The sequence below is a fragment of the Delphinapterus leucas genome, chromosome 12 (assembly GCF_059928025.1).
Source record: "Delphinapterus leucas isolate spDelLeu-1000000601 "Yukka" chromosome 12, BTC_Dleu_Yukka2, whole genome shotgun sequence".
NCBI classification, from domain to species: domain Eukaryota; kingdom Metazoa; phylum Chordata; class Mammalia; order Artiodactyla; family Monodontidae; genus Delphinapterus; species Delphinapterus leucas.
The window spans coordinates 71,404,817-71,420,603 of record NC_143140.1 but is presented as its reverse complement, the minus strand read 5'-3'; the positions used below and the strand labels follow the sequence as shown (position 1 = coordinate 71,420,603).

Genomic DNA, 15,787 nt, shown 5'->3' with positions numbered 1-15,787 from the left:
AAATACCTTTAAACAAAGTTTGTGAAAGTTTTCGATTCAAAATAAAGACTTTTAATGCCCTAACTGTATTTAATGCCTGAAGCTTTGTGTAAATGGGGAGGGGGAAGGGAAGAATTCAAGGGGGGTGGAGGCCTATCTATGAGTCCTTAGACAGCTCTGCACGTACGCTTGTAGGTTTACACCTGTAATCTTTTGTCCTTAATAAAAAGAATAAGGGTATATTTTAAGGTTTACTGCAAATGAAAGCATGAATGGTAACAGGGTCATTTATTAATAGCTAAGGTCTAATTTTTACAATTTTACATGTTAAGTATATAATGGTTCCTGAAACATAATACACACTGTTAAAGGCAGGCTGCTAAGACCAAGGATGTTGTGGAAAAACAACCCTGCGTGAGAATTGGTTCTGACCTCCTCCGCACTGGCATGATTTGCTGCCACTGGGTCTCCACCTTCTCTCCCTCCCTCCAGTCAAGCCCACTTAAGCCCCTCAAACACACTCTTCACCTACACTAGTGATGTCTTACAATGTCACGCTGGCCATACAACTTCCTCTCTTAAACTCCTTCCGTGACTCCCTAGCCCACCACCTGAATTCCACCCCTTATGACAAGCAAGACCCTTCAGGGTCAGGCCCCTGCCTCTCTCTCCACCTTTCTCCCTGTCACCCTCCCATAAGCTTACACCGAAGCATTTGCAGATCTCCGTGTGTCCCAGGACTGGGCTTTACCTAGAAGTTCCCTCTTCGCCTCTGTTCCCTAACAGCTGTTTGTCTGTTTTCTACTGGAAGTTTTATGGTTTCTTACATTCAAGTCTTTTATCCATTTTGAGTTGGTTTTTGTGTGTGATGTGACATAGTGGTCTAGTTTCATTGTTTCGCATGTGGCTCTCGAGCTTTCCCAACACCATTAAGGGCCCATCAACAGATGAATGGATAAAGTAGATGTGGTGTGTGTGTATACACATACACACACACACACACACACACACACACACACACAAAATGGAATACTACTAGTAAGTCATCCAAAAAGATGAAATCTTGCCATTGGCCACAACATGGATGGACCTTGAAGGTATCATGCTATGTGAAATAAGTCAGATGGAGAAAGACAAATACCATATGATTTCAGTCATATGTGGAATCTAAATAAATAAAATAAACAAACCAAACAAAAACAAACACGGATAAAGAGACCAGAGTAGTGGTTACCAGAAGGGATGGGGGTGGGAAGAGGGAAAAATGGATAAAGGGGGTCAACTGTATGGTGATGGAGGGAAACTGAACTCTTGGTGGTGAGCAGGCTGAAGTTCGGACAGAAGTTCAAAAATAATTTTGTACACATAAAACCTATGTAATGCTAGAAAGCAATTTTTAAAAAAGCTTAAGTGGCTGCCAATAACTAAAATATGTTTGGGTTTGCTTGAATTCTTCTCTAGGGAGCAATACTGTGGCAGTGTTTTCTGACCTAATACCTCAAAGTATGACACAGTATCTAAAGCTAAATATATTAACTTTCAAACACAAATAAAAAACTAATTTATAAAAAATAAATTTAAAATAAGTGAGCTACATACCCTTTGTCATCCTTCCAGTAAACATCATGGTCTTATCTCTCTCGCTATACTTATTCATTGTTTTATTATTTTTATCTGTTTGGGTGCGGTCACTGACTTTCGTAGGAAGTTCCTCCCCGCTGGACTGTGAACTTCCTAAGAAAGTCAGTGGCCATGTTGGATTTACTTTCAACCTGGATGCCTAACACAAGGCAGCTAATAAGCGCTCGATGTAAAATTGCTGACTGGTGGAACATAAATGCATATTCACAGTTAAAATTTTTAGAATATGTGTTACTTTGCAAAATATTCCTCTGACTCTTTGCTGGTATGTTATATACCCGCTCCTGGGAAGTAATCAGATAACTGTAGAAATAATCGGATGATTCCTAGAAGAAAAAATTTAAATGTTGGTTAAAAATAAGATTTCATTTCAGTGAAACATTAAGCAGAAATGTTGGACTTTTATGAGTAAGGATGCCAGTATCTATACAATAGTAGTGGTAATGGAATTCCAAAATTCTGGACTAGGATAAGCCGCCAGGATTATTCAAGTGATATTAGAGCATGTTTTCCTTTGTAATATTTGACGGTATTTTTAGAGAATAATGATTTACTCTTAAATATTTTAATTTATAGGTTCTAATAAGGACTTTTGTGTAAGATACATTAACTTGAATGTACTAACTGAAGACTTCTACTCTTAAATATTTTTATTAGTTATGGGCTCTAATAAAGACTTTGGTGTAAGATATATTAACTTGAATGTAGTAATTAAAGATATCTTTGCAAAACTTAATTGCGCTAATGAAAGAGGGCTCAGGACACCCAGATTCTCATCTTAGCTCTGACATGCATCAGCGTCTAGATCTCAGTTTTCTCATTTTTAACTGGAGTTTAAATGTACCTGTCTGGTTCACTGAAAAATTGACTGTCAGCCCTAATAGAAATGAGAAAGTTCTTGATAAGTCGCTAATTTAAGTAAACTGGCTTAAATTAGACGTTCAGCTTGAGATAATGTGAGATTCGAGTAGAGGTTACTAAGATGGAACTGGAGGACAGACCAATGAAAGACAGCAGATGGAGGTGAAGACTGAGCGGGGTGTTTAAAGGCAGAAGCTTCATCCAGAGGTCAGCATATCTTTCTCTAAAGGTCCAGAGAGTAAATGCGTTCAGCTTTGCAGGGCATATAGCCTTTGACGCAGCTACTCAGCTCTGCAGTTGTGTGCAGCGTGAGAGCAGCGTAGACAGTAGATGAATGCATGGGCGTAGTGGTGTTCCATCACAACTTTATTATTGGACACTGAAATTTGAGTCTCATATAATTTCACATGTCATGAAATATTATTCTTTTAGTTTTTTTCAACCATTTATAAAGGGACCAGCTGGATTTGGCCCAAGGGCCATAATTTGTTGACTCCTGCCTCACACCACCAAAATCATTAAGGTTTCAAGGGGGAATAAGTGAATAGCATAGGACCAGAAGTATAACGACTGGCTCGTGGAAGCTTGTTAAGAGTTTGTCAGAATCCAGAGAAGGGGCAATCAAATGTAGGAAAGGAGCTAGTGGTTTGCAGTGTTGCTGAAGAATAGTGCCAGAACTGGGTCATTAGCCGTATATGATTAAAAAGATAACGAGAAAGATGCGGAGAGAGCAAAAGACCATTGGTACTGGTTAGAAGTTCATGGTGACCACTGAGAATTTTTTTAAATGGTGAGTGGTAGAATTTTAGGCAGGGGGAAAGATAATTTGTGCATCAAAACTGGAAGTGATAGGTTTAGAGCAATCCTTCATGCAGCTGGCTGTTTAACTCTGCAGCACGTAGAAAGACAACCATGAGGTTGTGAAGTTGATTTCCATTCACAGTAAAGGGCATTACTGTCCCTTTATTAAGCTTAAGACTGCTTAGCTGTCTCTTCAGATATTATTCATGTCTCTAACAAATACTTATATATGCTTACCACATACCAGGGACTGTTCCAAGGACCTTGTCAATAATAACTCTTGAAATTCTCATAATAGCCTTGTAATGTAGTGTTATTACCTCCGTGTTACAGATGAGAAAACCAAGGTATGGAGAGGTCACTTCTCTAGTAAGTGGCCAGTATCCTGGGTGACATGGCTCCAGAGCTGAGCTCTTCACTCCTTTGCTATGCCGTCAAGTCTTCCACGTCCAGGATATTAGAACTTCTTAAAAAAATTGTTGCTACTGGTATAGAGCTAAAGTTAGAATAAGAAGTACCATGGATTTATGTATTTTCTGTTGAATGTGTAAATGGAACCGTTGAAAAATACTAGACACTTTTGTAAAACCATGGCTCTTCAATAAACTGTGACATCCAGGCAAATGCAAATTATGAAATGAAAACACTTCATGGGCTTCCCTGGTGGTGCAGTAGTTGTGAGTCCGCCTGCCGATGCAGGGGACACGGGTTCACGCCCTGGTCCGGGAAGATCCCACATGCCGCGGAGCGGCTGGGCCCATGAGCCATGGCCGCTGAGCCTGCACGTCCGGAGCCTGTGCTCCGCAACAGGAGAGGCCACAGCAGTGAGAGGCCTGCGTACAGTAAAAAAAAAAAAAAACCACTTCCTCATTCTCATGCTTCTATGCAGGATGTAAAGTAAGAGATGAGAAAATCATTGGGGAAATCTTTATAATTAAAAAGCTCTTTCCAAACACGACTTATTATGTAACACAATAAATACCATAATTTACGTGGTTCTTTCCTGAAGCTCTGGACTTAGGAGGTTAAGAGGCAGTGCGGAATAATGCATAGAGGACAGTGTGCCCCCTGTGTGCCCTGGGAAGTGGAGTGGAAGCCTGCTTTCTACCCCTAGACTCACCGCTGACTGCTGTGTAACCACATAATGGCATTATCTTTACACAACTCAGGCCACTTAATATCAGGTTTAATTGAATGAGAAAGGAAATTACTCCATGCGTGACTCTTACCAGAGTTCATTTTCTTAGAGCACTTCTCTGACTAGTCCTAATGTCTCACTACCAATAAACATATCTCCCTCTTTAAAATGAGAGCCGGTGGGATTCACTGGATAGATTCTTATTTTATTGCCATTGCCTCCTTCAAGGTTTTACTCAGATCTCACTTTTTCAAGCTCTACCCTGACTCCTGTTTAATACTACAACTTGGCCACCTCCCCTCCTCCCAAGCCCCTTTTATCCTATTCAACTTTTTCGTTTGTCCATTCCACTTACCACCTTCTAATATACCATATAATTGTGGTTTACTGTCAAGTAATGTAAGCTCCAAGAGGGATCTCAAATGAGTGGCCCTTAGTATGTGCTCAATATTTATCTTGTAATGAATGAATCAGTGTTCCAGTGCCATTGTTGTATACATGAAAGGCCATATGCTGTTTCCAGTTGGAAGTTTGCATGGGGACATTCTACCTCGGAAACTTGTTGGTTGTGAACCGAATAGGAGTGCTTCCTGCCAGAACCCTCTACTACCTGTCTGAGTGCAATGAGCTGAGAGGCAGCTCTTGAAGCCGGGCCAGGTTGTCATTCTTGCTTATAAGTGTGTTTTCCTAAGGGAGACTTTGCACACTCGTTTCAGGCAGCTTACACTCACAGTAGTTTGTCATTTGCCATCTGGCCATGTGGTTACTTTTAAATAAAGCTATGTATGGGATGAAATAACACAAATTGGAAATCTGTGATAATATGTATGGTGATAGGATAATATGTGTGTTTTGGTTTTTTTTGTTTGCTTTGCTTTTGTTGTTGTTTAAAAAGTAAGATTGGGGGGAAAATGATTTGAGGAGGAATCATTCCAAAGTTTTCCCTAGAGGGAGCCCCTTATATAAATTTTATTCTTTGACTAAGAGCTTTTGTTATAAACTAAATGTTTTGAATTAGTGGGTTATTACATTTTTCCATTCAGTTGTAAGCCTGGCCCAAAGCTATGAAATAAGAGGTTGTCTAACGTGCCTCAAAAACTGTTTTGCCATGAAGTGGAATTGGGGAGAGATGTGAGGAACATTCTTTTCCTTTGTCCCTTTTCATAATATTTTCTTATTTGTGTTCTTTTCCTTTTTGTTCCTGTCCCTTTACCCCAGAGTGTATTTTTTACAGTGTCTGCTTGTACCACGTTTCGGATTCTTCTCTGTTTGTGTTTCCCCAGTTCTCTGTGGCTAATTGCAAATGGACAAAAGAACCAGAACTCAGTACAGTACATTCAAGTTAAAGAGAAACTCAAATAATGATTGTTAGAAATTATTCCTCTTCTCTCCCGTGGGTGGTGTTTGATGTGGAATTTTAAAAACCTGGCTTAGATGATAATTAAATTTAAAATACAGATTTAAATGATTAGGGTACTATATCATCTAATTTCTCCTTTGGAGTGGGAGAAGTTGAGGGGTTTTTTTGTGGGGTGAGGTGGGAGAGTTGCGGCAGCTAGATGCAAACAAGATCACCCTTTGGAACAATGACAACGCTATGCTCACACTGGCAAGAAAAAAAAAAGAAACTGGGTGAGAAGACAGGGCGTACTAAATTGCAGGAAAATGCAACCAAGTCCTCATTTACAGCTCCATGGAGATTCTATTGTAAAGTTTTACTGCTTCTTTGCAAACATTCCTTTGGTGTGGGAGGCTGAGCCTGGGGGCATGGTTGGGGAAACAATAGTCTGGCTCTTCCCCCCCCCCCCCACCAAATCAGTTCAAATGCCTGACTTAACTAGGGAGTCAAAGAATCAACAGACTGGCTCTAAGACTTGGCGGCTCCAGTAAAAAGATCTGGATGTTCACAGTGGCCCAGTGAAAATGGGGAACACATTTACTTCACCTCAACTTCCTTAAGGAAAATCTGCACTGTTTTTGTGGAATCCAGAGAGGAGAAACTTCTGATCTATTGGAGAGAAAACTGAATAATTGAGCACCAAGACAGAAAGACCGATGTGGCTGTCATGCAAATAAGAACTGTGATTGGCTTTCTCTTTCTGTACACGTTGTCACTGGCCGCTCTCAGCCTTAAAGATTAGGTTTCAGTGGGAGCGTTTCAGGTTCAAGGACTGTTAATGGTTTGTAACTGCCTGACAATAAGCTCAACCTCAAAGTTACATCACCCCGGGCAGATGTCTAAGGATTCAAGGCCAGAGGAAGAAAGTTCCGAATCTGGAGCAGAAGGATGCCGCTTGCCACCTGCTTGCTGCACTGAGCTTTCAATGTGATTCAAATTTCTAAGCCCTATGTAGACATCCTGGAAATGGTGGTCTTTATTAATACAAAGATCAAGTCTTTAATTAAACTTTTTAGGAAGAAAAGTAAGTAGTTTCTTTTCTCCCCCACTACATGAGAGTGTGTGTGTGTGTGTGTGTGTGTGTTTTATGTACTACTTCATCCTTTCGAGTGACGGAATTAAGAGTGTGAAACAGCATAATTGGCATGAGTTAAACTCCATTCTATACCAAGTTGTTCAAACACCTCAGACTTTTGTAACTCTAGGGCAGAATTCTGTGATTTTTTTTTTTTAGCATGTCTTATTTATTTATAGTTGGGATTTTAGGTGAATTCATTTCTGCTGCTCGAAAGAAGTCCTTTGAAGAAGGGGAGGGAAAAAAACCCTTGTATTTACTTTATGTCTGCCTTGATGTACAGTGTATGGTTTTTTGATTCCTTGGCTAAATATATGAGGAGCCTCTGTGTAATGTATCACATATTTTTGGTGGGGATGATCCTCTAAAACTCCCTGGCACTCTGTTAGGTATTTAAGAGCTCAAGGACAGGCTCTGTCTAGACTGATCAGTCATTGTAAAGTACACAGCTTTTGTGATGTGGCTTCATTGTATTCTTACCACTGGTTTAAATTTCTTTAATCCAGGCGCTTCTTCATTCTTTGGAAAGTATACTTTTTATAAATACATGGTTCTGTTTTTTACATAGTTGTTGGTTTATTTTATTTTACTTTAGTTTTTGGACCAATGGACTTAAACTGGATAAATGTGCCATGGGCAGGAGCCACTGGTAAGAGAAACTTTGGAGAAAGCAAAAGAACAGCCCTTGGGGCTCATTTCTACAGCGTCCCTGGTTGAAGGCTGTCTTTGGATGGGCTGATTAAAGTCTGCCCTGGCAAGAGTGAGATACACCAGGGGAGAGACAACTGTTCTTTCTTAGGAGCCAGTTTGGTAGCTGTGTGGTGGGGCTGATGGTGTGATTACACAGACACTATTACTTGGATTTGATTTGTAATTGGCGAATAGGAAGAGTTTCAATTTTCAGTATTTTCCAACTATGAAGTATGGTAATTCAGTCTTTCAAATAAATAGACATTAGCACAAAACATTGTAGTTAACTGTGGCTACTCTTTGGGGGACATATGGTGAGTCCCACCCTGTGCAGGATTCTCAGATACATAACTAAGAGCTAAATCGGGTCTCTGTGGATTTCATAGATTAAGTTTGATAGTTCTATGCACCATGCAAAACATTTGTTCCACGGAGGTTATGTGAAATGCCAGGTGCCTAGTTTACATGCTGCTTTTAGCAAACATTAAAAGCAGAAAGCACACAGGACATTTCGGTTTTTATTTAACTTGATGTCTAGTTCTCAATGTTTATTTTCCCGTTTAGCAATTTATGGAGAAAGTGGGATGGTTTTAAAAAATTTTGTCCAGTTTTATTGAGATATAATTGACATATAGCACTGTGTACATTTAAGGTGTATAGCATGATTTGACTTGCATACATCATGAAATGATTTTCACAATATGTTTAGTGAACATTCATCATCTCATATAGATACAAAAGAAAAAGAAAAAATTTTTTCTTTGTGATGAGAATTCTGAGGATATACTCTCTTAACAACTTTTATATAGAACACAGCAGTGTTACTTGTGTTCATCATGTTGCATATCACGTCCCTAGTACTAATTTATCTTACAACTGGAGAAGGTGGGATGATTTAGGAAACGAATTATTTAAAGCCTGCCTTGTAGAATTCAGAAGCTGTAGAGAAGATGGTATATGGGGTGAGCGCTGACCATGGTATATGTGGTGGCTTGTGTTCCCAGGGGCACTGAGAAAGGCCAAGTTCCTCTTCAGCGATGGTTGAAAAGTCAGGAGCTACCTTCAAGTAATTGCACTGCTCTCGCCACAACCGTTCTTTACATGAGTTATTGCATAAGCTAAGACTTTACATATATTAGTTCCTTTGATCTGTTTAATGGCTGTAATAGCTGTACTGCAAGGTACGTTGAGTTAACTTTAAACATGTTCAAATAGAAAGGTTCAATAGTTCATGCACACCTGTTGATTTTATTTCACGAGTCTAATTTATGGTCTCATTTCCAGGGACATGTTACGTTGCAGAAACAAGTATGCCCAGAGTGCCCTGTGTGGCATAGGTCAGAGGTAGGGGAAGACTCGCCCCTGACTCACAATTGTCGTATCTGCTGGTTTTACAGGAGTTAGACTTGTCACCCTCAGTAACTGCCTCAGCACAGGGTCCTTCTCAAACTTCTTTAGTCTCTTCTACACCTGGCTTATGGCAGCAGTTATACAGAGAGTATTTAAAAAATTGTTGTTGAATATTTATGGTGCTGTCAGTTTCATGTTGGTACCCCACTTAGATTGTGTTGTCAGGAAAAAATGAAATGCGTAGACAAAGCGATCCCAATCCCTAGAAGGATAAAGGAAAATTGTCAGAGATTTAGCCTACCTATCATTTCCCCCTCTGATGTCCTCAATCTCTTTTGTGTTGGAAAAATTCAATTGAATTGGATTATATTGGGAAAAGTCAATTGCATTGGAATTTCTAAAAACATTGGAATATAAAAGTATTCCATGAAAGCGAGAAATACAGAGAAAATTTTGTAGCACAAATGGATTTCTAATTAGATATGCTATTTAAATGTATTACCTTGAATGTTTATGATTAGTTTTGTAAAAATTCAATTGAGTTTATAACAGTGATGTTTTAAAAATAATGCCTTAGAGGGGAAAGAATTGGTCCCAACTTCTTAGTAGAAAATTTGTTTTCTGTCTTGACAATCTAACATTTACTAAAGCAATGACATAGTACAATTGACTAGTATTTGTCATGGCGGAGTTCAGCAGGAGTTGGAGGTCTTCATTGATTTTGTTAATCGTATTCTAACATTTGGAGTAGAGGGAGGGCCTAAAAAGCTGGGAAGCAGTTAACTGAACAAACACGAAACACAGTGGGAAGGACCCCTGGGATCTGAGATTGAATCTTTTTTTTTTTTTTTTGCGGTACGGGGGCCTCTCACTGTTGTGGCCTCTCCCGTTGCGGAGCACAGGCACCGGACGAACAGGCTCAGCAGCCATGGGTCACGGGCCCAGCCGCTCCGTGGCATGTGGGATCTTCCCGGACCGGGACACAAACCCGCGTCCCCTGCATCGGCAGGCGGACTCTCAACCACTGCACCACCAGGGAAGCCCCCTGAGATTGAATCCTATTCAAAATTTGTTCTATTTCTCCCTTGCTGGCCCTTACCTATGGATGTGTTAGGTACCAAGAACTCACCTTGATGTAACACATTTAATTTGACCTCTGAATGTGTTCTTTCTTTCTACAGCTGTTTCCAACCTAGATGAGGAGAGTCGATGGACAGTCCACTACACTGCTCCATGGCACCAGCAGGAGAATGTGTTCCTTCCCACCACAAGACCCCCCTGCGTAGAGGACCTGCACCGCCAAGCCAAGCTCAACCTCAAATCAGTATTGAGGGGTAAGATGGTGCCCTGCAAGCTTGCTGTTCTTGGATTATTGACTGTTAGAATTGAAAGCATAGATTTGGTTGCTATTTATAATGAACGGATAGTATGCTGTGTCTTTATAAAATATCATAAATACTCACAACCTAATACATGCCTAATATGATCTGGTCTCTGAAAGCTGCCGGTTTACAGATATGCAAATCTGTCCTTAAAGAGCCTGCTCCATGTTAGAACCCTCGAGCATGTTTAAACCACTGGTACCAATTTAATCCAAATAAACACCTGCTGATGTGGGAAATTTTGCCACTGCCTTTTTAAGACTAATGTAAGTATTCAAAGCAAATTGTTAAAGCTAGTACTTTGTAATGGTTTGTTCAGTTAGTTCAAGTTGGGTGGAAAGGGGACCTAAATATAGACTGTGAAGGAGTGCAGAGTGGTTTGATTTATCAGAACTTGGGCAGCACCCAACGGGGCTCCTTTAAGCCCAGGTGGGCAGAGTGCACTGTGGCCAGTAGGAAATCCAGGAAGAGTGTACACCTGTGTCTAGTTTAAAATTCTCATTTTTACCTCAGCTTGTTGCTGATGTTAAGGAGAGTTTATGCATGGTACAAAGAAGGCATCCTAAAAGTGATAAAGGAGGGAGGACGTTCTTTAAAAGAGGAAGAAGTGACTTTTAAGATTCAGAGACTTGCTCTTAAAGCAACAAACCAACATTCTTATCCTACCAGACTCTGCTTCTACCAGTTTTCTCCTCTGTGCTGTTTGGGATCTAACTATACCAAAAAAGTACTTGTTGCCTATCTGAAATTTAATTTAATCAGGCATCCTATATTTTAATTAATTGTTTAAGACTTACATCTAAGAAATACTGTTATTGATTCAAGAAAAACCCAGCATGATTCAAGAAAAACCCCTCTAATTTTTATGATAGTTTTTACTTGTGTATCAGTCATTTATTAAGTAATTCATATATTAATGTACTGTTGCTATAACTGCTGTGGTTACTAGCTAACATTTATTAAACACTCAACTCTATACCAAGTATTGCTCTAAACCATTGCACATATTATCTCTTAATCCTCACAATAATCTACAGACCATCACTGTGCCAGTTTTGCAGATGACAACATAGAGACACAAAGATTAGAAACTTGCCTAAGATCTCAAAGTTAGTGGCAAAACCAAGATTTAACCTTGGACAGTCTCAGGCTGTAGAGCCCATATTCTTAACTGCTGCCTTTAACAACCTTTTGTTTGAAACCTATTATTCTGGCAGAAATGCAGAATACACAGACAGGGTCTCAGCTCTCGTGGAATTTATACTTATACCTAGAGTGCAAATCACAGTGTGAAAAATACTCGAGAGGTGCCAAAAATTGCTGTATTGTAATTAAAGAAAGCAGATAATCTCTGCTTAGAGAAGGAATAGCTGTCCGTAGACTCACAATAGATTTGGTATTCCGAGCAGAACTGTACAAACTTCGATCATGGCCCTGTTTTTTCTTCCTGTAATCTTTTATAATGCTTCAGTTATCTCATATGTATCTTGCAGTCTTATGTATCTTGTACCTTACAGTCTTGGCATTGGACTATCCAGCAATGAGGACATTATTGAGCTCCCTTTTTCATTTAGACTGAATACCCTGTATATTTAGTGACTAAACGCTTAAATGAGAAGAATCACGTTAGTTGGGCTCCTCCGTATGGCCTTGGAGTTGTACTTTGACCTTTGTTGACTTCATGAGGTGCCTAAATCCAGCCACAATTTCTTCTAGATCCCTTCAGTTCCTAGTGATTTGTCTTTAGTAAATTTTGACAAAGAGCTTCTCTACGTAGAGCTCACCTTCCTCCACCAAAGAATTACTAAGAAGATTAAATGGCACGGTTCCCAGGACAAACCCCTGAGGGAGTGCCATTGTTAACATTTCTCTTGTTGCTCTGCAGACGGAACACTGCATGGTCTGGCTTGTAGAGAATGCTTTCTCAAAGGTATATGTGAGTTTGAATATTCAGGCCCAGTGGTTTTTTGATAACTCTCCAGGAAATTGTGCTTCACTACCTCTTTCATGTATTTTTCAAGTACCAGATCAGAGCTTCTCTTTTCTGCCCTTAGAACACTGAGCATCTGTATATAGATTTTTCTGATTTTATTTTATTTTGGACTGTTCAACAGATACCTATGAAATATCATCACCACTGGTTTTGCCTACACTTAGATTTTATTTTGAAAAGGTAAATGCTTCAGTGATTGCTTAAATGCCCTAAAATCGTTCATCGAAGGGATTTACTATTAATAAAATTAATAAGTTTGGGAAATTCTTACAGCTCAACTTTTAAATCTGGATTTAAATGCACCTTAAGAGATTTCAGATAACTGATAACTTGAAGAATAGTGGTTGAGAAAGATGAAACGAGAAAGAACATCTGAGTTCTTTTGTTCTTCATTTATTTACTTTTAGTCACATGCACAGAACTTCACTTACCACTTCCCCTACATCATGTTAGCAACTCGAAATAAACACATGAGTGCAGAGTATTTATTGCCTCGTTATCAGTGAAGATTAAAAAGAAAAAATCCAGTCCCTTACTATATGGCAGCTGTTAAAGTATGATGTTATATAAGATTATCAGTCTAAGTTAATATGACCTCAACAGCCTTTGCTTAAAAATACAGAAAGGTAGGTCACTATTCACAACGAGCATTCTAATATTTTGTTCCTCCTTTTAGTCTTACTATGACTTTGTCCATTGTTTTAAGGAAGAAATACTATCGTTTAATGTTAAACAGGTCGGTGCTTTTTCTTAATCATTAAATGCTCATTGTCGGAGCTGTTCTGTCAGTTTTTGTGGGGCGCTCAGCTCCCCTCTTGAGGACCATAAAATACAGAGGGAAATGATACAGTGAATACTAACAAATGGACAACTAAGTGTTGTAAACATTTGCTTATGTTAAAGTAATGCACAGATGCTTACTGGTCAGTAGAGTGGTTGAGGAAGGCACTTTTTTTACGAAAAAGCTAAGCTTGAGTTAGTACATAAAGGTAGATAATAGACACTACTTAATACGTATTTGAGAATCAATTCTGTGCTATGCCAGGAGTTTTTAAATGAAGAGACAAAAGGTCGTGGGTCCCCAGCTTTAAAGAGCTGAGCTTGCTGTCTGGTGTCAAGACTGAAGTAAACAGACAGTAGTGTAATGGAGACGGGCGTGAGGTACGCTGGGCATATAGGGGAGAGCTCGGCCAGCCAGAACAGCACTGGGAGACCACCACTCTCCCATTCCCCCACTGCGGAGGAGATGGGCTTTCCTGGTGCGTCACACAGCATGTGGAGTGCCTGCAGCAGGTGGTTTCCATTCCGGTCCAAATAAAGCAGAGATCTTCTATATTTGTTGTTGGGGGCTAGTCTCTGGAGAACTTGATAGAATTTAGTGACCATGCTCTTGGATCAAATGATTTGGTTTTGTTGATTTATTTAGTTACTAGAGATTTAGGTAATGACTTATTGCTAACAACAGTACAAACGTGTACCCATTTGTTTTTGTTTTTTTATTTTTGGCTGTGTTGGGTCTTCGCTGCTGCGCACGGGCTTTCTCTAGTTGTGGTGAGCGGGGGCTACTCTTCGTTGCAGTGTGCCGGCTTCTCATCGCAGTGGCTTCTCTTGTTGCAGAGCACGGGCTCTAGGTGCATGGGCTTCAGTAGTTGTGGCTCGCAGGCTCTAGAGCGCAGGTTCAGTAGTTGTGGCGCACAGGCTTAATTGCTCTGCGGCATGTGGGATCTTCCCGGACCAGGGATTGAACCCGTGTCCCCTGCAATGGCAGGCAGATTCCCACCACTGCACCACCAGGGAAGCCCGTACCCATATTTTAAGAGTATTTTGATATTTGGGTTAACAGGACATCTGGCTAGTAATGAATAGTGAATTTTACTGAATTTCCAGAATTCTTCCCTTTTAATTTCCATAGTTATTTGAACCCTTCATGAACTTCATCAGAGTTAGTTGTGATGATCAGTAACCTTTATCTATCTAAATTTTTATCTAGGTAGTTTTTATATATATTGAAGGGGCCACAATTCAGTGGAAAAAGGGGACTTGAGGGATGAGGTGGGCTTGCTCAGACTCAATGAAAGTTTCAGATTTTATTTCTTCACAACCTGTAGGCCTCATTTGACAGTTTTAAGATTATTAAAGGCTGAAACAAACATGTTATTTTTCAGCCTTCATTCCCCCAAAAGGCCAACTTGAGAGAGAGATAAACATACTTTCTCATAGTATGTTTAACAGGCAGTTTGGTTACTGCATCTGTGTTAACTCCTGCCTGAATTAGTTCACAGAGCATCCGTTGTTGGTATCAGAAACCATCTAGTCACAGCTCTCATTCCTGAAGAAACATATTTTAGCAGGTCAGCCTACTCTGTGGCTCTAGAATTAGGAGTGCAAGCACAGGGTGGAATGTTGGATCTGGCCTGTGTTAATTCAGAGTCAGAAGGTTATGTTTATTGTACCTGGAGAGATAAGAATTGGGGATTTACACTTTGAAGAAATGACTATTTGTACCAAGTGATTTAAAACAATAGTGTGTGTGTGTGTACAGACCAACCTGTTGAACATTAAAGAGTGGTATACCTTTCTTAAAATTATGGACAAGGTCTCCAAGTAGTCCCAGCCAGGTTTCTCTGACAGTTCGTGACACACAGACTTTATCTAAGGGTCACTGCATCTACCTTTCATTGTCAAGAAACCACCTACTAGTTGCATTTTGACTTGGACAAGTAAGTCTGTTCTGGGAAGGGCTGTGGGGATCTCTGGATTTGATGAGGGGGCTTAGTGGTCTCATTTGTCTGCATTGGGCTGATGGGCCCCTGGGATATCCCAGGTGCCCTGTGGTTTTGGTTATAGAGTCTCCTCTTGGGGGTCCTGTGGCATTTTTTACAGAGCTTTCTGGAAGACACCTTTCTAGGCATGACCTGGGGGATGTTGGCTGAGAGCTCTCTCTCTTGCAATGATACATCTGCTCACCACCCAGACAGGCTCAGGACGAACATCTGCTTTCCCCACCTTGTGCTAATGACAATGAATTTTTCATCTTTTTCTTTTCTGTCACTTTTTAAAAATTATGACATAGAACACAGACAAATACATAAGACTTGTACAGTTTAACAAATAATTATAAAGCAAACATCTATGTAACTATTATTACTCTGGTCAAAAAATAGAATATGACCTGAACTCCAGAAACCTCCTGCTGTTCTTGCTTTCTAGTAGGAAAAGCCCAGGTTTCACGAAAAGTGCATGGCTCACATCTAGGTTCACATCCTGCCTCTGTTATGTACTAGGAATATATTATTTGAGTTTAATTTTGAGTGTATCTCTTTAACATTTTGAGCTTTTTTTTTTCATCTATAAACTAAGATCATAATATCTGTTTTCGTGGGAATAAAACCAACTTATTTATATACAGTGTCTCAAAGTACCTGTGCCTCAATGTGGAAGCAGTGTTTGTAGAAAGAAGGGTGCCTTTTAAGTGCAG

General features: G+C 39.9%; 1 protein-coding gene across 19 annotated transcripts in view; it reads left to right on the top strand.

The window, feature by feature from the left end:
* Positions 1-15,787, top strand: part of NHSL1 (NHS like 1) — a 336,607-nt gene that overhangs the window by 167,446 nt on the left and 153,374 nt on the right. For 18 of the 19 annotated variants that reach the window (XR_016395227.1, XR_016395228.1, XR_016395230.1 and 15 more), the window contains one exon: positions 10,116-10,268. Coding sequence is in view for 10 of the 19 variants with exons in the window: in XM_089922049.1 (XP_089778175.1) it covers positions 10,116-10,268 (153 nt within the window). In the remaining 9 variants the exon portion in view is untranslated. Of the gene's footprint in view, positions 1-1,233; positions 6,844-10,115; positions 10,269-15,787 lie in introns of those variants that run through there. The other variant, XM_089922051.1, reaches the window with a different exon arrangement.